Source organism: Chlorocebus sabaeus, chromosome 2 (genome assembly GCF_047675955.1).
Source record: "Chlorocebus sabaeus isolate Y175 chromosome 2, mChlSab1.0.hap1, whole genome shotgun sequence".
Classification (NCBI taxonomy): domain Eukaryota; kingdom Metazoa; phylum Chordata; class Mammalia; order Primates; family Cercopithecidae; genus Chlorocebus; species Chlorocebus sabaeus.
In genome coordinates, this window is record NC_132905.1 from 42,534,850 (window position 1) to 42,550,985 (window position 16,136).

At 49.3% G+C, this 16,136-nt stretch overlaps 1 protein-coding gene across 1 annotated transcript in view; it reads right to left on the minus strand.

Annotated features, from left to right (window-relative positions):
• Positions 1-16,136, minus strand: part of LOC103247035 (glycogen phosphorylase B) — a 58,823-nt gene that overhangs the window by 19,520 nt on the left and 23,167 nt on the right. The window contains exons 3-8 of the mRNA XM_073008226.1: positions 9,235-9,313; positions 6,961-7,064; positions 3,784-3,915; positions 1,783-1,894; positions 1,215-1,297; positions 83-226 (exon numbers count right to left, since the gene is read on the minus strand). Of these exons, the coding sequence (XP_072864327.1) occupies positions 83-226; positions 1,215-1,297; positions 1,783-1,894; positions 3,784-3,915; positions 6,961-7,064; positions 9,235-9,313 (654 nt within the window). The remainder of the gene's footprint in view (positions 1-82; positions 227-1,214; positions 1,298-1,782; positions 1,895-3,783; positions 3,916-6,960; positions 7,065-9,234; positions 9,314-16,136) is intronic.

Below are 16,136 nucleotides of genomic sequence, written 5' to 3' on the forward strand. Positions count from 1 at the left end.
GGACAGACACAAGAAAGCAACCTCAAGAGCCTGAAGGCGCCCAGCCCCTGGCACTGAGATCCCTCCCAGGGCCACCATGCACCTTGTCTGGGAATGTCTCGAAACACGTTCTCACAGGGTCCCGGCAGCCGAACTTGGACGACTTGAAGCGGCGGATGATGTCCTGGAGCGTGGCGGCCACCACGAAGTACTCCTGCTTCAGCCGCAGCTCCTTCCCCTCGAAGAACTGCACACAGCAGAGCAAGCTGGAGGGTGCAGGCTGGGGGCGCATGCCCCATGACCCAGTCCCAGGGCTCCCCCAGGAAGCCCAGGTCAGCTCCTGGCTCAAGGGCGCAGGCAGAAGGCCAAGAGGAGCCCAGCCCAGCCGCCTAACACTGGGGCCTGCCTGTGTGCCCTCAGGTCACTAAGGAGGGTCACCCTGCCTTGGGACAGACCCCGGGACACAGTGTCCATCCGTCAGGAGAAGTACAGTGACAGCACTACTCAGGAGCTGCACTGTCCAAGCACAGGCCTTCTGGAACATTCTGCACCTGGGGCTTGGGGGTCTGCCAACAGTCTCATGGGGACAGGAGAGTACACTCTTTGATGAGCCTTCCAGTACCCAGGCCTTTGCTCTTCTGTGCACGGTTTACTTTCATAAAATAAAAAGCTAACTTTTTATTGCCCACTAGGGCATATTCTAAGGACTTGTCAGGCAACAACAACAAAAAGAAAGCCACCGGGCACTAAATGTAGGTGGCAGTGGGGAACATGGCTGCGGGGAAGGGCATGTGCCAAGTACCTTTCGAATGTCCCCAGGCATCAATGCCACGTAGGCGCTACCGTCCCCCGGAGAGACAGATCACCTACTTGGGGAAGTGGCACTGCGGGCTAGAACAGCACACAGGCTGGAGGGCTGACAGGCTCCAGCTGGCCCCAAGGAGCGGCTGGTTATGAGGGGAATGGATAAGAGGGGAAGGTGGCAGAGAGTGTCCTTAGAGAGACGACCCCAGAGCTGCCAAGAGGCACACGAGGACCCGCTTGGGCTTTATGGAGGACAGTGCCTCCCTCTCCTCCCCAAGGGCATCGTGTGTGCACCTGAGGCGGGAGGGCCACCAGGTGGCTGCTTGCCAAGGCCAACAAGAGGCCCCACCGGGGAGCCCAGCCAGTCAGCCCACCTCCCTAAGCCGGAAAGCGACACAGTCTGAGCAAGAGTGCCCAGGTCAGCTACTCACGTTATCGTTTGGATACAGGACCCTGGAGATGTTCTCGGCCAAGTTCCGGTCTAGGACCGCCTCGATGTAGTCTCCCACGTTGACTAAGAAGAAACGGAGTGGGGTCAACACACACGTGCCTCCTGGCACCAGCACCGCATCCGCTCAGGGGCCTACTTGCAAAGGCCAATGAAACTCGCTCGAGCACAGGACTCCCCTAGCCGCTGAATTACTTCACCTCACCCCCACCCCTGGAGGTACACGTGATCCCTCCTGCAGCTCCCCTACGCACCGCATACAACTCCATCCCCCTCACGCCTCCCCAGGGGCACATGATCTGCACAAGCAGACCCTGGGTGCCCAGGGCCCAGGTGTCTCGGTCACTCTGCCTGTAGGCCCTTCCCAGGCAGGTCCCACACACAGGTAAGCTGCACCAGCCTCGTTTTCACCAGGATGCAGGTTCACCCTAGAGGAGGGCCGTGCAGCCTCCAGGACAGTGAGCCGCAGGGCGTGGTAAAGGCTGTGGGCGAGGGCGTCCGGGACCAGCCACCCACATGGACACAGGGGCGCCGAGAACCACGGAACGTACAGTCCTGCAGCTTGAAGTCGTTGGGAGCCTTGGCGGACCACAGCCGCATGGTGTTGACGGTGTTGTTCTTGTAGCCGGGCACCGGGGTGTCATAGGGCATGGCCAGCACCACCTGGCCACAAAACAGGTTGCTCAGGACGGAGTGGCGAGGGCCCCCACCGGCCCCTGAGCCTCTCCCTGCCCCAGCCTCTTCCTGGGCACCTGGCGCCCTGCTGGCCCCCCACGGTCTCCCCCTTCTGCCCAAACACATCCACCCAGCCCATGCTCGGCACCACAGTCCCCGTCCGCACCCGCCCCTGTGGTGCCACATTGTCATCCTGAGAGGACCACCCGCCCCACCACCCTCCCCAGACCAGACCGGTCTTCTCACTTCACCTTCCTCAGGAATGGCTTCAAACGAAGAATCATCCCCATCCCAACTTCCTGAGGTGCCGCAGCACCAACCCCCACCTCCCTCCTTACCCTCCGCCCTCCACGCCTCCCCTCCTCACTCAACTCTGCTCTAGGAACTCCAATACACAGAGGCTGGCCCTGGAGATGACCTCTCTCAGCTCTACCTCCAGGAAGGTTGCTCCTGCAGCTGCCTTCCCCCTAGCACAAGCCCAGCCGTGCTCCCTCTGCCCCAGCCTGGCTCCCCCTCTCCTTGACAAGCCCCCAGGTTCCCTTGCATCCAGAGACATCAGCTCCACTCCCACCAAGGGCAGGAGGAGGCTCACAAAGCTGAGGCTGGCCTGTGGTCCCAGCTTCCCGGCAGGCGCACTCAGGGATGCTTGGGTTCATCCCGGCACACACGTGCCTGTGGCACCGCCAGTCAGCTCAGATAGCCACACAGGGGGCGCACCGGGGCCACCAAGACCAAAACCCCAGGATCCCTTTCCCTTCCTCTCTCCTGTCAACCCTTGCCCCTGCCCCAGCCCCACAAGGCGACATCCAAGTGAGCGACAAGTCCCCGGCAAGGCATTCCAGCCCCTTCCATCCTGGCCAGCCCTCGGGGCTAAGCCCACCTTCACAGCCTGCCTGCAGTGTCCCAGTTCTCCAGCATCCCCACTCACACTGACACACTCATCCACGAACACATCTACAGCGCTGGTCCCCTGCCCTGCTTTTGCAAGTTAAATACAACTTTTCATGGCATTTTCAGCCTCCATGGCATGGCCCCAGCCACTCTAAGCCCATGTATTTGATTTAAAACTGTGTCCTACAAAGTTAGGACAACTCCCTCTGCACACCAGTGACCACCCAGCCTCCAGGCTCTCCTGTTATCACCCCTCCTTCTCCATCACAGGTGGCCAAATCTCACTGATGCCCCGACGTTCTCCTGCAGCCTCTCCTGCCGGCCCCTGCCCTGCCCCAGTCACCCCGGCTCCCAGCTGCCCTGAGCCTGGACTGGGTGCTCCCTCACGTGGCCTCTGCGTGCCTGGCACCCCTTGCTGCTGAGCACTCTAGGCTCTTGCCCTGGTCCCCCATCAGCACCCTGCTGGGCAGGAGGGCCTGGCCCCATCCCCACATGTTGCCCAGACCTCACACATACTCCAGGGGCTCTGACAGCTGACGCTTTGAGAGCCACGGGCCACGTATGGCACCAGGAGGCCAAGCAAGCTTGCCGCATGCTCCACAGATAGTGGGAGCTGTTTTCACCCACGCGGCGGTCCGTGCCCCCATTCCATGAGAACACCCTCCTGCCTGCTCTTAAGCAGCGGGGTTCTCGTGAGCATCTGGCTGTGAGTGGACCCTGCCCAGCCCCAACACACAGCTCCTGCCCAGCGGGGCTTCCCCGCGGAGTCTAGCGCAGTGCTCAGCGCTTCCACTGTTTGGGAAGCTCCCATCAAAGCGTAAGAGACTGGACAGATGAGGAGAATAGACCTCCCCCGGCTTTTACCTTAAGTCCTCCAGGGAGGCAGCAAGTCCCCCAAGCCAAAAGAAGTCGAGATGACTATGAATGAGCCGCAGCAGCCCCCTCAACCGGTCCCAGCCTTGCCGTGGACATTTCAGCCCAGGTACCTGTGTGTCCAGCCACTTCACGCCGTCGGGGGTGTGCTCCACGCGCCCATAGAAGTGCACAGGAAGCATATACTCGGGCCGCGCTTTCTCCCAGGGATTGCCGTAGCGCAGCCAGTCATCAGCCTCCTCTACCTGGAAAGGGGAGAGCTGTGAGGGCACTCTCAGCGCAGATGTCCCAGGCCGCCGCCCTGTCCTGGACCCAGCAGACCGTGCGGCCAAGATCACACAGCACCTGGCACTTAAACTTACCTACAGCCACTTACGACGTCGGGATTCCCACTTCTGGCCAAGCCCACGTGGGTAAAATGAACACGGTGGACACTAAAGTAAACTCAAAATTCAGAAATATGCACCGCAAAGAAAAATACTAAGAACCACTGACTGACACATGCTCCGACCTGGATGGAGCTTGAAAAACCTACACTCAGTGAAAGAGGCCAGACAAAAACACCACGCGTCGCATGAGGCTATTTACAGGAAATGTTCAGAATGGGCACCTGCACAGAGAAGCAGGCGAGAGGCTGTCAGGGGCTGGGTATGACGGCAAATTGGCGCAGGCCTTCTTTCTGGGGTGATGAAAATGTTCTCAAGATAGACAGTGGTGATGGTTACTCAACTCTGAATATACTGAAATCGACTCTTATTTCAATAAAGCTGTTACAGAAGAATCACTAGAAGACACTGCTTTGACGGGGACACACTGGCCAGGCGGAGGCTCACGCCTACAGTTCCCAGCACTCTGGGAAGCCAAGGTGGGAGGATCGCTTGAGCCCACAAGGTTGAAGCTGCAGTGAGCTATGACTGTACCACTGCACTTCAGCCTGGGCGACAGGGCAGGACCCTAACTCTAAAATAAATTATTAAATTTTAAAAAGAAAGGAAGTGATGCTTCAAATCCACAAGTGCTGAGGCCAAGCTGGCAGCTGGCAGTGAGGGTGCCCCGGATGCACCCAGGAAGACAAGCTGTTCCGGGAGGGCTTATTCCCAAAATCTGTGCCCAGTGGCACCCGAGACCAGTGAATACACAAAACCAATTCCCACACGAAAAGCGGCCCTGCAGACTCGAGCCACCCTTGCGCAGAAGCACTAGGGGCTGTTTTACCACCAGGTGACAGAGTAACTCTGGTACAGCAGCAAGGATGGGTTCTGAAATCTAAATTCCTAACACTCAAGTGAGATCAAGCCTCTTCTCTTGAGAACGAACAAGCAGCCGTAGTATGCTACACCGAGGGATTTCCTCTTAATGGTTCCTATACAGACATAAAGAGTCAACGAGCAAGACCGTCTGGGCTGTGCTGTTCGGGAGGCACCTCCCCATGGTACTCCCAGCAAGACCTTTCTGGTGGCGTCTCCTTGTCCGCTGTGAGATTCCCCAACACCAGGGCCTGACCATCTCCTGCAGAGTTGCTCCAGGAGTCGTCGGCAGAAGCAATAGCTTCCTACATACAAAGGCAGCCTGAGTCTCCCTTCCAGGGCCTCCCTGCCCCCTCGGCCAGGGTGCCAAGCAGGCTGGCCTGCGGCCCCTCTGGCCACACGCTGCTGGCCAACTCTGCCTGTATTTATTTCTTCCACGGCTAAAGCCAACTAAAAACCCACTGAATATGACCAGTTCCCATGAAAAGGGGATGGGAGGAGGGATGAGCTTCACTTACTGATCATCCTGAACTATCACACAAGGTGGCAAGAGTTACAGGAACGAGGACCACCCAAAGGAAAAATGTCTTCGTGCTAAAACAAAAACCACCACCAATACCTTCCTGCTAAAACCCTAACACCAACTAGGCGAAGGGGAGCCTCTGAGCTTCTGCCTTATAAACCCACACGTGACATGGGGACTGTTGGGGGCCAGAATGAGTCAGAGCATCAGCATGTGCATGGACTGGACTGCCCTGGCGCTCAGGCAGCACGTGGAGGGCTGGGGCAGAGCTGTCCTGAGGCAGTGGAGAAAGGCGCCTTTCTAAGGTTGCAGAGGGCATCTCCACAAATCAAGCAATGGATTCGAGTCCATTTTAGGTTTACCTTTAGCCATTACTTTTCTTTACCAACATTTTATTATGAGCGTTTTCAAACATGCAGAAACGTCATGCACCCACACCTAGGTGCTGTAAATAGTCTGTTGTTTCTCCATCCGCCAATCCATTGATTTTGGGGTGCATTTAAAGCAAGCTGCAGACAGGAGTCCACATTCCCTCTAAACACATCGCTGTGCGTGTCATGGACAGCAGCTCCTTGCGTGTTTACGTTTTGGGTTAATTTCTCTACGGTGAGAGGCGTGAGTCCTACAGATGCCATGGACGAGCTCTGGAGGTTGCACCCGCCATGCGGCCCAACCCCACTTCCCACCCCTGCCCCAAGGACATCTCTACACCCATCACACACACATTCATTGGGGCTGTACACTCTGATGCTACAAATCTTTTGATTCTAACCCCAGACTAGCTTTATTTGTGACTTGCAGGCCCCAGATGATATTAAATAAACCATTCTCCAACTGAATGGAATAGCAGTGACTTTCATTCTGAGGCACATGGGAAGGGAGCTGCTCCCCGGGGAGGAGGAGGCTGCATTTTAAGGCCACGCCCTCCTCCCTGTCACAGTCTCAACCACCTCACTTAGCTGTAATGTGAGGCTTCAAGATTGAGGCTCACTCCTTCCAAGGGCCACTGTACTATGCAGAGTCCAGTCTCTAACCCCAAGGGCACTGTCCCCTCACTGGGGTCAGGGAGTGAAGGCAGAAGGTGAGAACAAAAGCTACAACTGCTCTTCTAACTACTTAGGGCCAACATCCCACTGAGGCTGACCCCAAAAGCACCACCCTGCACTCTGCATTTTGGTGCAGAGGGTCACCAGAGTGACCCTCACTGCCTGGCTGCTATTGGCCCTACCTGGGAGCTGCTGTAAGGCTCAGCCAGGCTTCTGTGTCCTGCATGCCCCAACTTCCCCGTCACCAGGCAGAGGCAGTTGGCAAAAAGCTCACACAGGGCCCAGGCTCTCCCTAGGCCATGTGGGCCAAGGAGCCAGAGCAAGGGAGCTGCCCTGACTTGCTCCACGTTGCCCTGGCCGGCCTGCAGTGCCCTGGCGGGGGCACGGGAAGTATAAAAAGACAAACTGCAAGTGTTGCCATTTTATTGTGTGAACAAGAGTTGGAAACCAGTGAAGAAATGAAATCTCACCCACCTGCCAGCCATTGACAATCTTCTGGTTAAAAATCCCAAATTCATAGCGGATTCCATAGCCGTACGCTGCCAGGCCCAAGGTGGCCATTGAGTCAAGGAAACACGCTGAAAAATCAATCACAGATCAGTCAGAATCGAAGGCACGGCACCAAGGTCCCATGGGGAGGCAGCCCACGGGACGCAAGGCAGAGATTCAGAGGGGATCACATTGACTTCAGGCTTCACTGAGAGGAAAACTGAAGCCCTCACCCTCCCCATGAGATTCTGGGGCCACACACAGAAGACATCAACGTGGTTACTCGAAGGGCACGGGAGGATGGGGAGATGAAGAATCCCAGAGAACTTGGCCAGGCCGGGAACCTCTCCAAGCACGAAGCCCCCCACTGCCCCACTCTCGGACATCCCAGTTCAGGCTGAGGCCTCGCCAATCCCCTGCACATTCCACTGAAACCCAAGCTGTTCTGACAGCAGGGACACATCAACACACCAAGCCTCACCCTACTCCTAAGTGAAGCCGGCACAGCAGTGGCAGCTGGCCACGTGCAAACCAATGTCCACCTGTGCACACACCGCAGCACCAGGGGCCCCAAGGCGCTATAGCACGTGTCATTAAATCCAGCCCTTGTTCCAATCAAAACTTCTTGGAAGAAAAACAAAACAATGTTTTGAATAAAGATTTAGAGGCCAGGTGTGGTGGCTCACACCTGTGATCCCAGCACTTTGGGAGGCTTAGGTGGGACGATCGCTTGAGTCCAGGAGTTTGAGACCAGTCTGGGCAACATAGTGAGACCCTGTCTCTATAAAAAATACAAACCATTAGCCGTGCATGGTGACGCATGCCTGTGGTCCCAGCTACTCGGGAGGCTGGGGTGGGGGAATTGCTTGAGCCAGAGAGGTTGAGGCTGCAGTGAGCCAAGACTGTGCCATGGCACTCCAGCCTGGGCGAGAGTGAAATGCAGCCTTATTAATGCTTCAGGACCAGCTGGGCACGGCGGCTCACGCCTGTAATCCCAGCACTTTGGGAGGCCGAAGCAGGCAGATCACGAGGTCAGGAGATCAAGGCCATCCTGGCTAATGCGGTGAAACCCCATATCTACTAAAAATACAAAAAAACTAGCCAGGCGTGGTGGCGTGCACCTATAGTCCCAGCTACTCGGGAGGCTGAGGCAGGAAAATGGTGTGAACCCGGGAGGCAGAGCTTGCAGTGAGCTGAGATCACGCCACTGCACTCCAGCCTGGGCGACAGAGCAAGACTCCATCTCAAAAAAAATAAATAAATAAAAAATTCAGGATTAAAAAATCAAAAAAACACCGACATGGAACACTAGTAACTAAAATAAAATGTCCAATCCATGGAACACACAGATGCCTGTGAGGCCCTCTGCCGAGGGAGAGGGATGAGGGAGCCTCACAGACTCTTGTTCTGGGGACTTGCCTGCAGGAGGGAAGTACATGAAGCCATGGCGGGCTCAGTGCCGCCTGGGTCTGTGGGTACGGGGCCCTGTGGGCAGAAGGCAAAGGCTCTACTCATATCTGGCCATGGAGAAGGATGGAGGGAGGAGCAAGGGGCAGGCAAGGTGACTGGGAAAGCCCAAGGACCCGGAACACCCCAAATGGAAGCAGGTCTCAGGGCTGGGGAGGGAGCAGTCCACAGTCTCCAGCTTGGAGGTGAGACGTGGGGTGAATGGCCGCCCCTGGGGTTGTCAGTAGATGGGGACAAAGGAGGCTGGAGCTTCCCTTGAGTGTAGGAAGCCCAATTTTGCATTTGATGAGAAGGGACGTAGCAGGAAGATGGTGGTGACCCATCACATGTCGCGAAGGCTGGGGTGTGGAGAGGGCTGAAAACCCTCAAAGCTCAGTGCCCTGCCTTCTTATTTCAAGGCAATCTGCTGACTGTATCAGAGTTGAAACTGCCTGCTGCAAGCAGGGCCACGTTCATAAATCATCTTTCCATCCTTTGGGCTGTCTGCCAATCGCTGGCTCTTGTGCCCTGGAAAGTGGTCAGCATATCGGAAGCCCCTCCCAGCACCAGCTTACTCCATGCTGGCAGGACTGGTCTTCATGATAATGATGACATGCCCCTTGTGTGAAAGAAAACATATATTTTCCCCTTTTCCCTCGAATAGTGGCAAAGATTTCAATCTGAAGAACACACTGGCCCATCCACTCAAAGCCAATTTACCCTGAAGCCAATTTACCTGACCCTGGCCTCACCACACGGCCACCAACCAAGCCAACGGGTCCAAGAGAGCTCCTCCTAGATGGGGCAGCTTACCTGCCAGCCTCCCCAGGCCTCCATTCCCAAGGCCAGCATCTTCTTCTATCTCCTCGAGTTCCTCCAAGTCCAACCCCAACTGCAAACAAAAACAGAGGCAGCATTTTAATGTTACCCAATATTTTCCCTTGAATGACAGGCTGAAAGACACGTGAGTCTTGTGAGCTTATGCTAAAAGTTAGAGTCTGGGTTCTGTTAGACTTGAAAATAAAATGTTAAAATTTGATGTTAACGCATGGAAATGAAAGTTTACAAATATTTCAAAAACATTTATTGCCAGGTAGTTAACCTATTAATAGTGAACAAATTATAACATGTATCCTAAAAATGAAACCAATGGTTCTGTCATTCTCTAATTTCACATGGGCTAACGATATTTACATGATATATTTTTAAACTGAAACCTAAAAGCACTTTTCCTGTGGTGATTCCAACTGTATTCAAACAATGTTGTGAAATAGATATGTCATGCTAAAAATTAGAGAAAAAGCAATAAAATCACGATTGACAACGCCATTCCAGAAGCCGAACTCAGTACTCTCATTATGGCATATGGATAAATATTCCATTAATCTGGATTTAGTGCACGAACTTGACAAATTGCTCACATTATCTGGATTGGTAGTCTTTATACTTTTTGATCTCAGAAGAATCCAAACAGCTTTTGTTTATTTGAATTACATGTATTGATATTTATCAAATTACAAATTAAAATGCAGACCTTTTTAAAGTATACATATGAATTCATTTAAAAATAGTAAACCCAATACATGTTAACATAAACAACAAAGTTTAATTTTAAAAAAGTACATTTTTGAAACCAAAAAAATATCCACTGAGAAGAGTGGTAGTGTTTTAAATAACAACAGCAAAGTTACAAATGATTTAGCATACACTAAGTCAAATGAATGATATTGACACATACAGTAATTTGATTCAGGGTAAAATTTCAAAATACCGTGACTTGAACTTAATTCCTAAAGCAATTTCTTTTTTTTTTTTTTGAGACGGAGTCTCGCTTTGTGGCCCAGGCTGGAGTGCAGTGGCTGGATCTCAGCTCACTGCAAGCTCCGCCTCCCGGGTTCACGCCATTCTCCTGCCTCAGCCTCCCGAGTAGCTGGGACTACAGTTGCCCGCCACCTCGCCCGGCTAGTTTTTTGTATTTTTTAGTAGAGACGGGGTTTCACCGTGTTAGCCAGGATGGTCTCCATCTCCTGACCTCGTGATCCGCCCGTCTCGGCCTCCCAAAGTGCTGGGATTACAGGCTTGAGCCACCGCGCCCGGCCTCCTAAAGCAATTTCAAAGGGTACATTCCACCAACAATATTTTGGATATAGGGAGGGGGGTGCTAGGATTTACTCAATAGTTCATTACTGGCTCAAAGTTAAGAAATAAGTTTAACTACAACATAACCGACCAGAAAACCTCTAAGTTTATGGTCTAAACCGATCTTAAAACCTCTCGTTCATAAAAAAATCTATTAAATTCAAAAAATCCATTAAACTTTTAAAAAATCTCTATATATTTTTCTAAAGACAGGCTACAAGTCAACATAGGGAAAGATGTTTAGTTCCTTTATGTTTTTAAATTGAGTGCCTACAGCACACTCATCCCACCTAGGAGGGCAAATGTCACCTTGATTTTGTGAGCATTCGAGAAAGATGTAAAAAGGCTGGGTACGGTGGCTCAAGTCTGTCATCCCAACACTTTAGGAGGCCAAGGTGGGAGGATCATTTGATCCCAGAAGTTCAAGACCAGCCTGGGCAACATAATGAGATATCTCTACTAAAAATAAAAAATAGGCCGGGCGCGGTGGCTCAAGCCTGTAATCCCAGCACTTTGGGAAGCCGAGGTGGGCGGATCACGAGGTCAGGAGATCAAGACCATCCTGGCTAACACGGTGAAACCCCGTCTCTACTAAAAAATACAAAAAACTAGCCGGGCGAGGTGGCGGGCACCTGTAGTCCCAGTTACTTGGGAGGCTGAGGCAGGAGAATGGTGTAAACCCGGGAGGCAGAGCTTGCAGTGAGCTGAGATCTGGCCACTGCACTCCAGCCTGAGCGAGACCCCGTCTCCAAAAATAAAAAATAAAAAAATAAAAAAATAAAAAATAAAAAATAAATTAGCTGGGTGTGATGGCGCATGCCTACAGTCCTGGCTACTCGGGAGGCTGAGGCGGATGACTTGAGCCCGGGAGGTTGAGGCTACAGTGAGCCGTGATCATATCATTGTACTCCAGCCTGGGTGACAGAGCAAGACCCTGTCTCAACAACAACAACACAAAAAGTAGCTGACAGAAAGTCCAAAACTCTGCTGAAGTGGGCTTCTGAACTGAAGACAGAAAAAGTGCACTGCAGTACACCCAGTAACCTTTATCTCTTTATTGAGATATAATTCATTAACCATAAAATTCACCTTTTAAAAGTGTATATTCACAAAATTGTGCAACTATCACCACTAATTCCAAACCATCATATCAAAAAGCAGTCCCGTGCCCATCAGCAGTCATAACCTATTTCCCCCGCCTCTGCCAATCACTGATCTACTCTCCATCTCTATGGATCTACCTATTTCGGATATTTCATGGCTTCTTCCAATGAGCATGTATTGAAGCTTCATCCATGTTCTGCCATATGTCAGCCCTTCCCGTCTTTGTACTGCTGTGTACTAGTCCATTGTATGGCTAGCCCACATTTTGTTTACCTACATATCAACTGATAAACATTTGGATGTTTCCACTTTTGGCTGTTATGAATAATGCTGCTGTGAAATTCATATACAATTTTTCATGTAGACATATGTTTTCATTTCTCTCAGGCCTATACCTTGGTATGGAATTGCTAGGCTACATGAGAATTCTATGCTTAATTTTTGAGTAACTGCCAGACTATTTTCCAAAGTGACTGCAAGATTTGACAATCACACCAATGGCTGTATACCCTCACCAACACTTGTTTTCTGTGTTTATGATTATAGCCATTCTCGTGGGTATAAAGCGGCATCTCATTGTGGTTTTGATTTGCATTTCCCTCATAGCTAATCACATTAAGCATCTTTTTTGTGCACGTGGATATCATCTTTGGAGAAACATCCAAGTCTTTTTGCCCATTTTTCAATTGGGTTGTCTTTTTGTGGTTGTCAGAGTTCTTTACATATATTCTGGATACTAGACTCTTATCAGATTTAGGATTTACAAATGTTTTCCCTCATTTTGTAGGTTGTCTTTATTTAATGCACAAAAGTTTTTCATTTTGATGAAGTCCAATGTATCTATTTTTTCTTTTGCTGCTTGGGTTTTTGGTGTCATATCTAAGAAATCATTCTAATCCAAGGTCATGAAGATTGATCTCTATATATTTTTCTAAAAGTTGTATTCTTTTAGCTCTTACCATTTAGGTCTTTGATCCATTTTGAGCTAATTTTTGTATGTAGTGTGAGGTAGGGGTTCAATTTCATTTATTTGCATGTAGATATCCAAATATCCCAATACCGTTTGTTGAAAAGACATCTTTCTCCATTGAATTGTTTTGGTACCTATTTCCTTTCAAAAAAATCTATTGATCTATATGACACCAATCTTACAGGCAACAAAGGAAAAAATAAACAAACTAGACTTCATAAAAATTAAAAACTTTTGTGAATCAAAAAATACTATCGACCAGGCACAGTGTCACACACCTGCAATCCCAGCACTTTGGGAGGCCAAGGCAAGAGATCACTTCAGGTTAGGAGTTTGAGAACAGCCTGACCAACAAGGTGAAACCTCATCTTTATATAGAGAGTAATATAATATGTACTATCAACACAGTAAAAAGATAAGCCATAGAATGGGAGAAAATATTCACAAATCACATATCTGATAAGCTATTAATATCTAGGACAAATAGATAATTCTTAAAATTTGACAACAAAAAAACAAACAACCTGATTCAAAATGAGTAAATGACTTGAACAGGCTTTTCTTCAAACAAGATATACAAATGGCCAACAAGCACATGAACAGATGCTCAGCATTATTAGTTATCAGGAACATGCAAATAAAAACTATAAGACACCATTTTACACCCATTTAGAATGACTACTATCAAAAAATAGTAGTCATTCTATTTTCAATTCAAAAGAAGCATTGGTGAGGATGTACCGAAACTGGAACTCTTGCGTACTTTTGGTAGGAATGTAAAATGGTGCTACTGCTGTGGAAAACATTTTGGTAGTTCCAAAAAAAATTAAAAATGGAACTGCCATATGACCCAGCAATTCCATTTCTAGGTATATAATCAGAAGCACTGAAAGCAGGATCTTAAAGAGATATTTGTACACCTGTGTTCACAGCAGCATTATTCACAATAGCCAAAGGTAGAAGCTCCCCAATGTCCACTGACAGACGAATGGATAAACAAAATATGGTATATACACATAATAAAAATTTATTCAGCCTTTACAAAGAATGAAGTACTGGCACATGCTACAACATGGATGAACCTTCAGGACATTTTGCTTGAGTGAGATAAGCCAGTCACAAAAGGACAAATAACGTATGATTCCACTTAAATGAGTACCTAGAGTAGCCAAATTCATAGAGACAAAAAGCAGAACAGTGGTTTTCAGGGGCTAGGCAAAGAGGAAAGGAGGAGTTATTTTTTAATGGGTATAGAGTTTCAGTTAGGAAAGATGAAAAAGTTCTAGAGATGGATGGTGGTGATGGATAAAGAACAAGGTAAAGGTACTCAATGCAATTGAACTGCACAGTTAAAAATGGTTACAATGGCAAATTTTATGTTATTTATATTTTACCGCAATTTTTTTAATTGGCAGAAAAACAACAGACCATACATATGAGACTTATTTCTGGACTTTGTTTTTTTTTTTTTTTTGGAGACAGGGTCTCGTTCTATTACCCAGGCTGGAATGCAGTGGCACGATCTCAGCTCACTGCAACCTCGACCTCCTGGGCTAAAGCAATCCTCCTCCTCAGCCTCCAGAGCAGCTGGGACCACAGGTGAGCACCACCACACCTAATTTTTTTCTTTAAATTTTCTTGTAGAGACAGGGTTTCACCATGCTGCCCAGCCTGGTCTCAAACTCTTGAGCTCATGCAATCCACCCGCCTTGGCCTCCCAAAGTGCTGGGATTACAGGTGTGAGCCACCATGCCCAGCCTATTTCTGGGACTCTTAATTCTAATTCCATTGTTCTATCCTTATGCTTCTAACACACAGTCTTGATGACTGCTGCTTTGCAGTAAATTTTGAAATTGTGAAGTGTGAGTCTTCCGATTCTTTTCTTTTTCAAGGTTATTTTGACTATTCCTGGTCCCTTGCTTTTTCTTTTTTCTTTCTTTTTTGTTTGAGACGGAGTTTCACTCTTTTTGCCCAGGCTGGAGTGCAATGGCGTGATCTCGGCTCACAACCTTTGCCTCAAGCAATTCTCCCGCCTCAGCCTCCCAAGTAGCTGGGATTACAGGCATGTACCACTACGCCCGGCTAATTTGGTATTTTTAGTAGAGATGAGGTTTCTCCATGTTGGTCAGGCTGGTCTCAAACTCCTGAGCTCAGGTGATCTGCCCGTCTTGGCCTCCTAAAGTGATGGGATTACAAGTGTGAGTCACCAGGCCTGGCCGTTTTTTTTTTTTTTTTTTTTTTTTTTTTTTTTTTTTAAGGCAGGGTCTTACTTGCTTTGTCACCTAGGCTGGAGTGCAGCGGTGCAATCTTGGCTCACTGCAACCTCTGCCTCCAGGGCTCAAGCGAATCACCTTCCTCAGCCTCCCAAACTGCAGGGACTCCAGCTGCCCGCCGTGACACCTGGACTTCCCTTGCATTTCTAGCAAGGTTTTAGAATCAGCTTGTCAATCTCTGCAAAGAGGCCAAATGGAACTTAGATAGAGACTTCACTATATCTGTAGATCAATTTGGGGAGTGCTGCTATCTTAACAACACTGAGTCTTCCAAGATGTTAACATGAGATCCCTTTCCATATTTAGCTCTTCCTCAATGTCTTTGTTTTCAGGGTATAGGTTTTGCATTTTTTGGGTTAAATTTACACCTAAGCATTTTATTCTTTTTGATGCTACTGTAAATGGTATGAAACTATTTTCTTAATTTCATTTGGATTTATTCCATCTGGACTGAATTAATGAAATGTTGTTCCATTTGGATTGGAGATGTATAGAAATACAGTTGATTTTTGTAGATTGATCCTATATCCTGCAACCTTGCTGATCTCATTTATTAGTTCTAATGGTCTTTAGTCAATTCCTTAGGGTTTTCTAGATCATGTAATCTGCAAATAGTTAGTTTTACTTCTGCCTTTCCAATCTGGATGCTTCTTATTTCATTTCCTTGCCAAATACCCTGGCCAAGACTCTGAGTACAACGTTGAGTAAGACTTGTGAGACCAGGCCGGGTGTGGTGGCTCTGCGCCTGTAATCCTAGCACTTTGGGAGGCCAAGGCGGGCAGATTACTTAAGGTCAGGAGTTTGAGACCAGCCTGGTCAACACGGTGAAACCCCGTCTCTACTAAAAACGCAGAAACTAGCCAGAAATCACCTGAAACCGGGAGGCGGAGTTTGCAGTGAGCCGAGATCAAGCCACTGCACTCCAGCCTGGGCAACAGAGCGAGACTCTGTCTCAAAAAAATAAAAAGAAGTTGTGGGAGCAGACATCCTTGGGACACAGTGGTAGATTAAACACCAGATGGGGACCCAGTCCGTCAAATGTAAATTCTGTGAAAACTCTACAGGACAAACCCAGTTCCAACAAACTAACTGCAAGGCAGAAAATAAAAAAGAGGAGATATCTATAGATTAAGAAAGATGTGGCCAGGCATGGTGGCTCACGCCTGTAATCCCAGCACTTGGGGAGGCCGAGGCAGATGCATCAGTTGAGATCAGGAGCTTGAGACCAG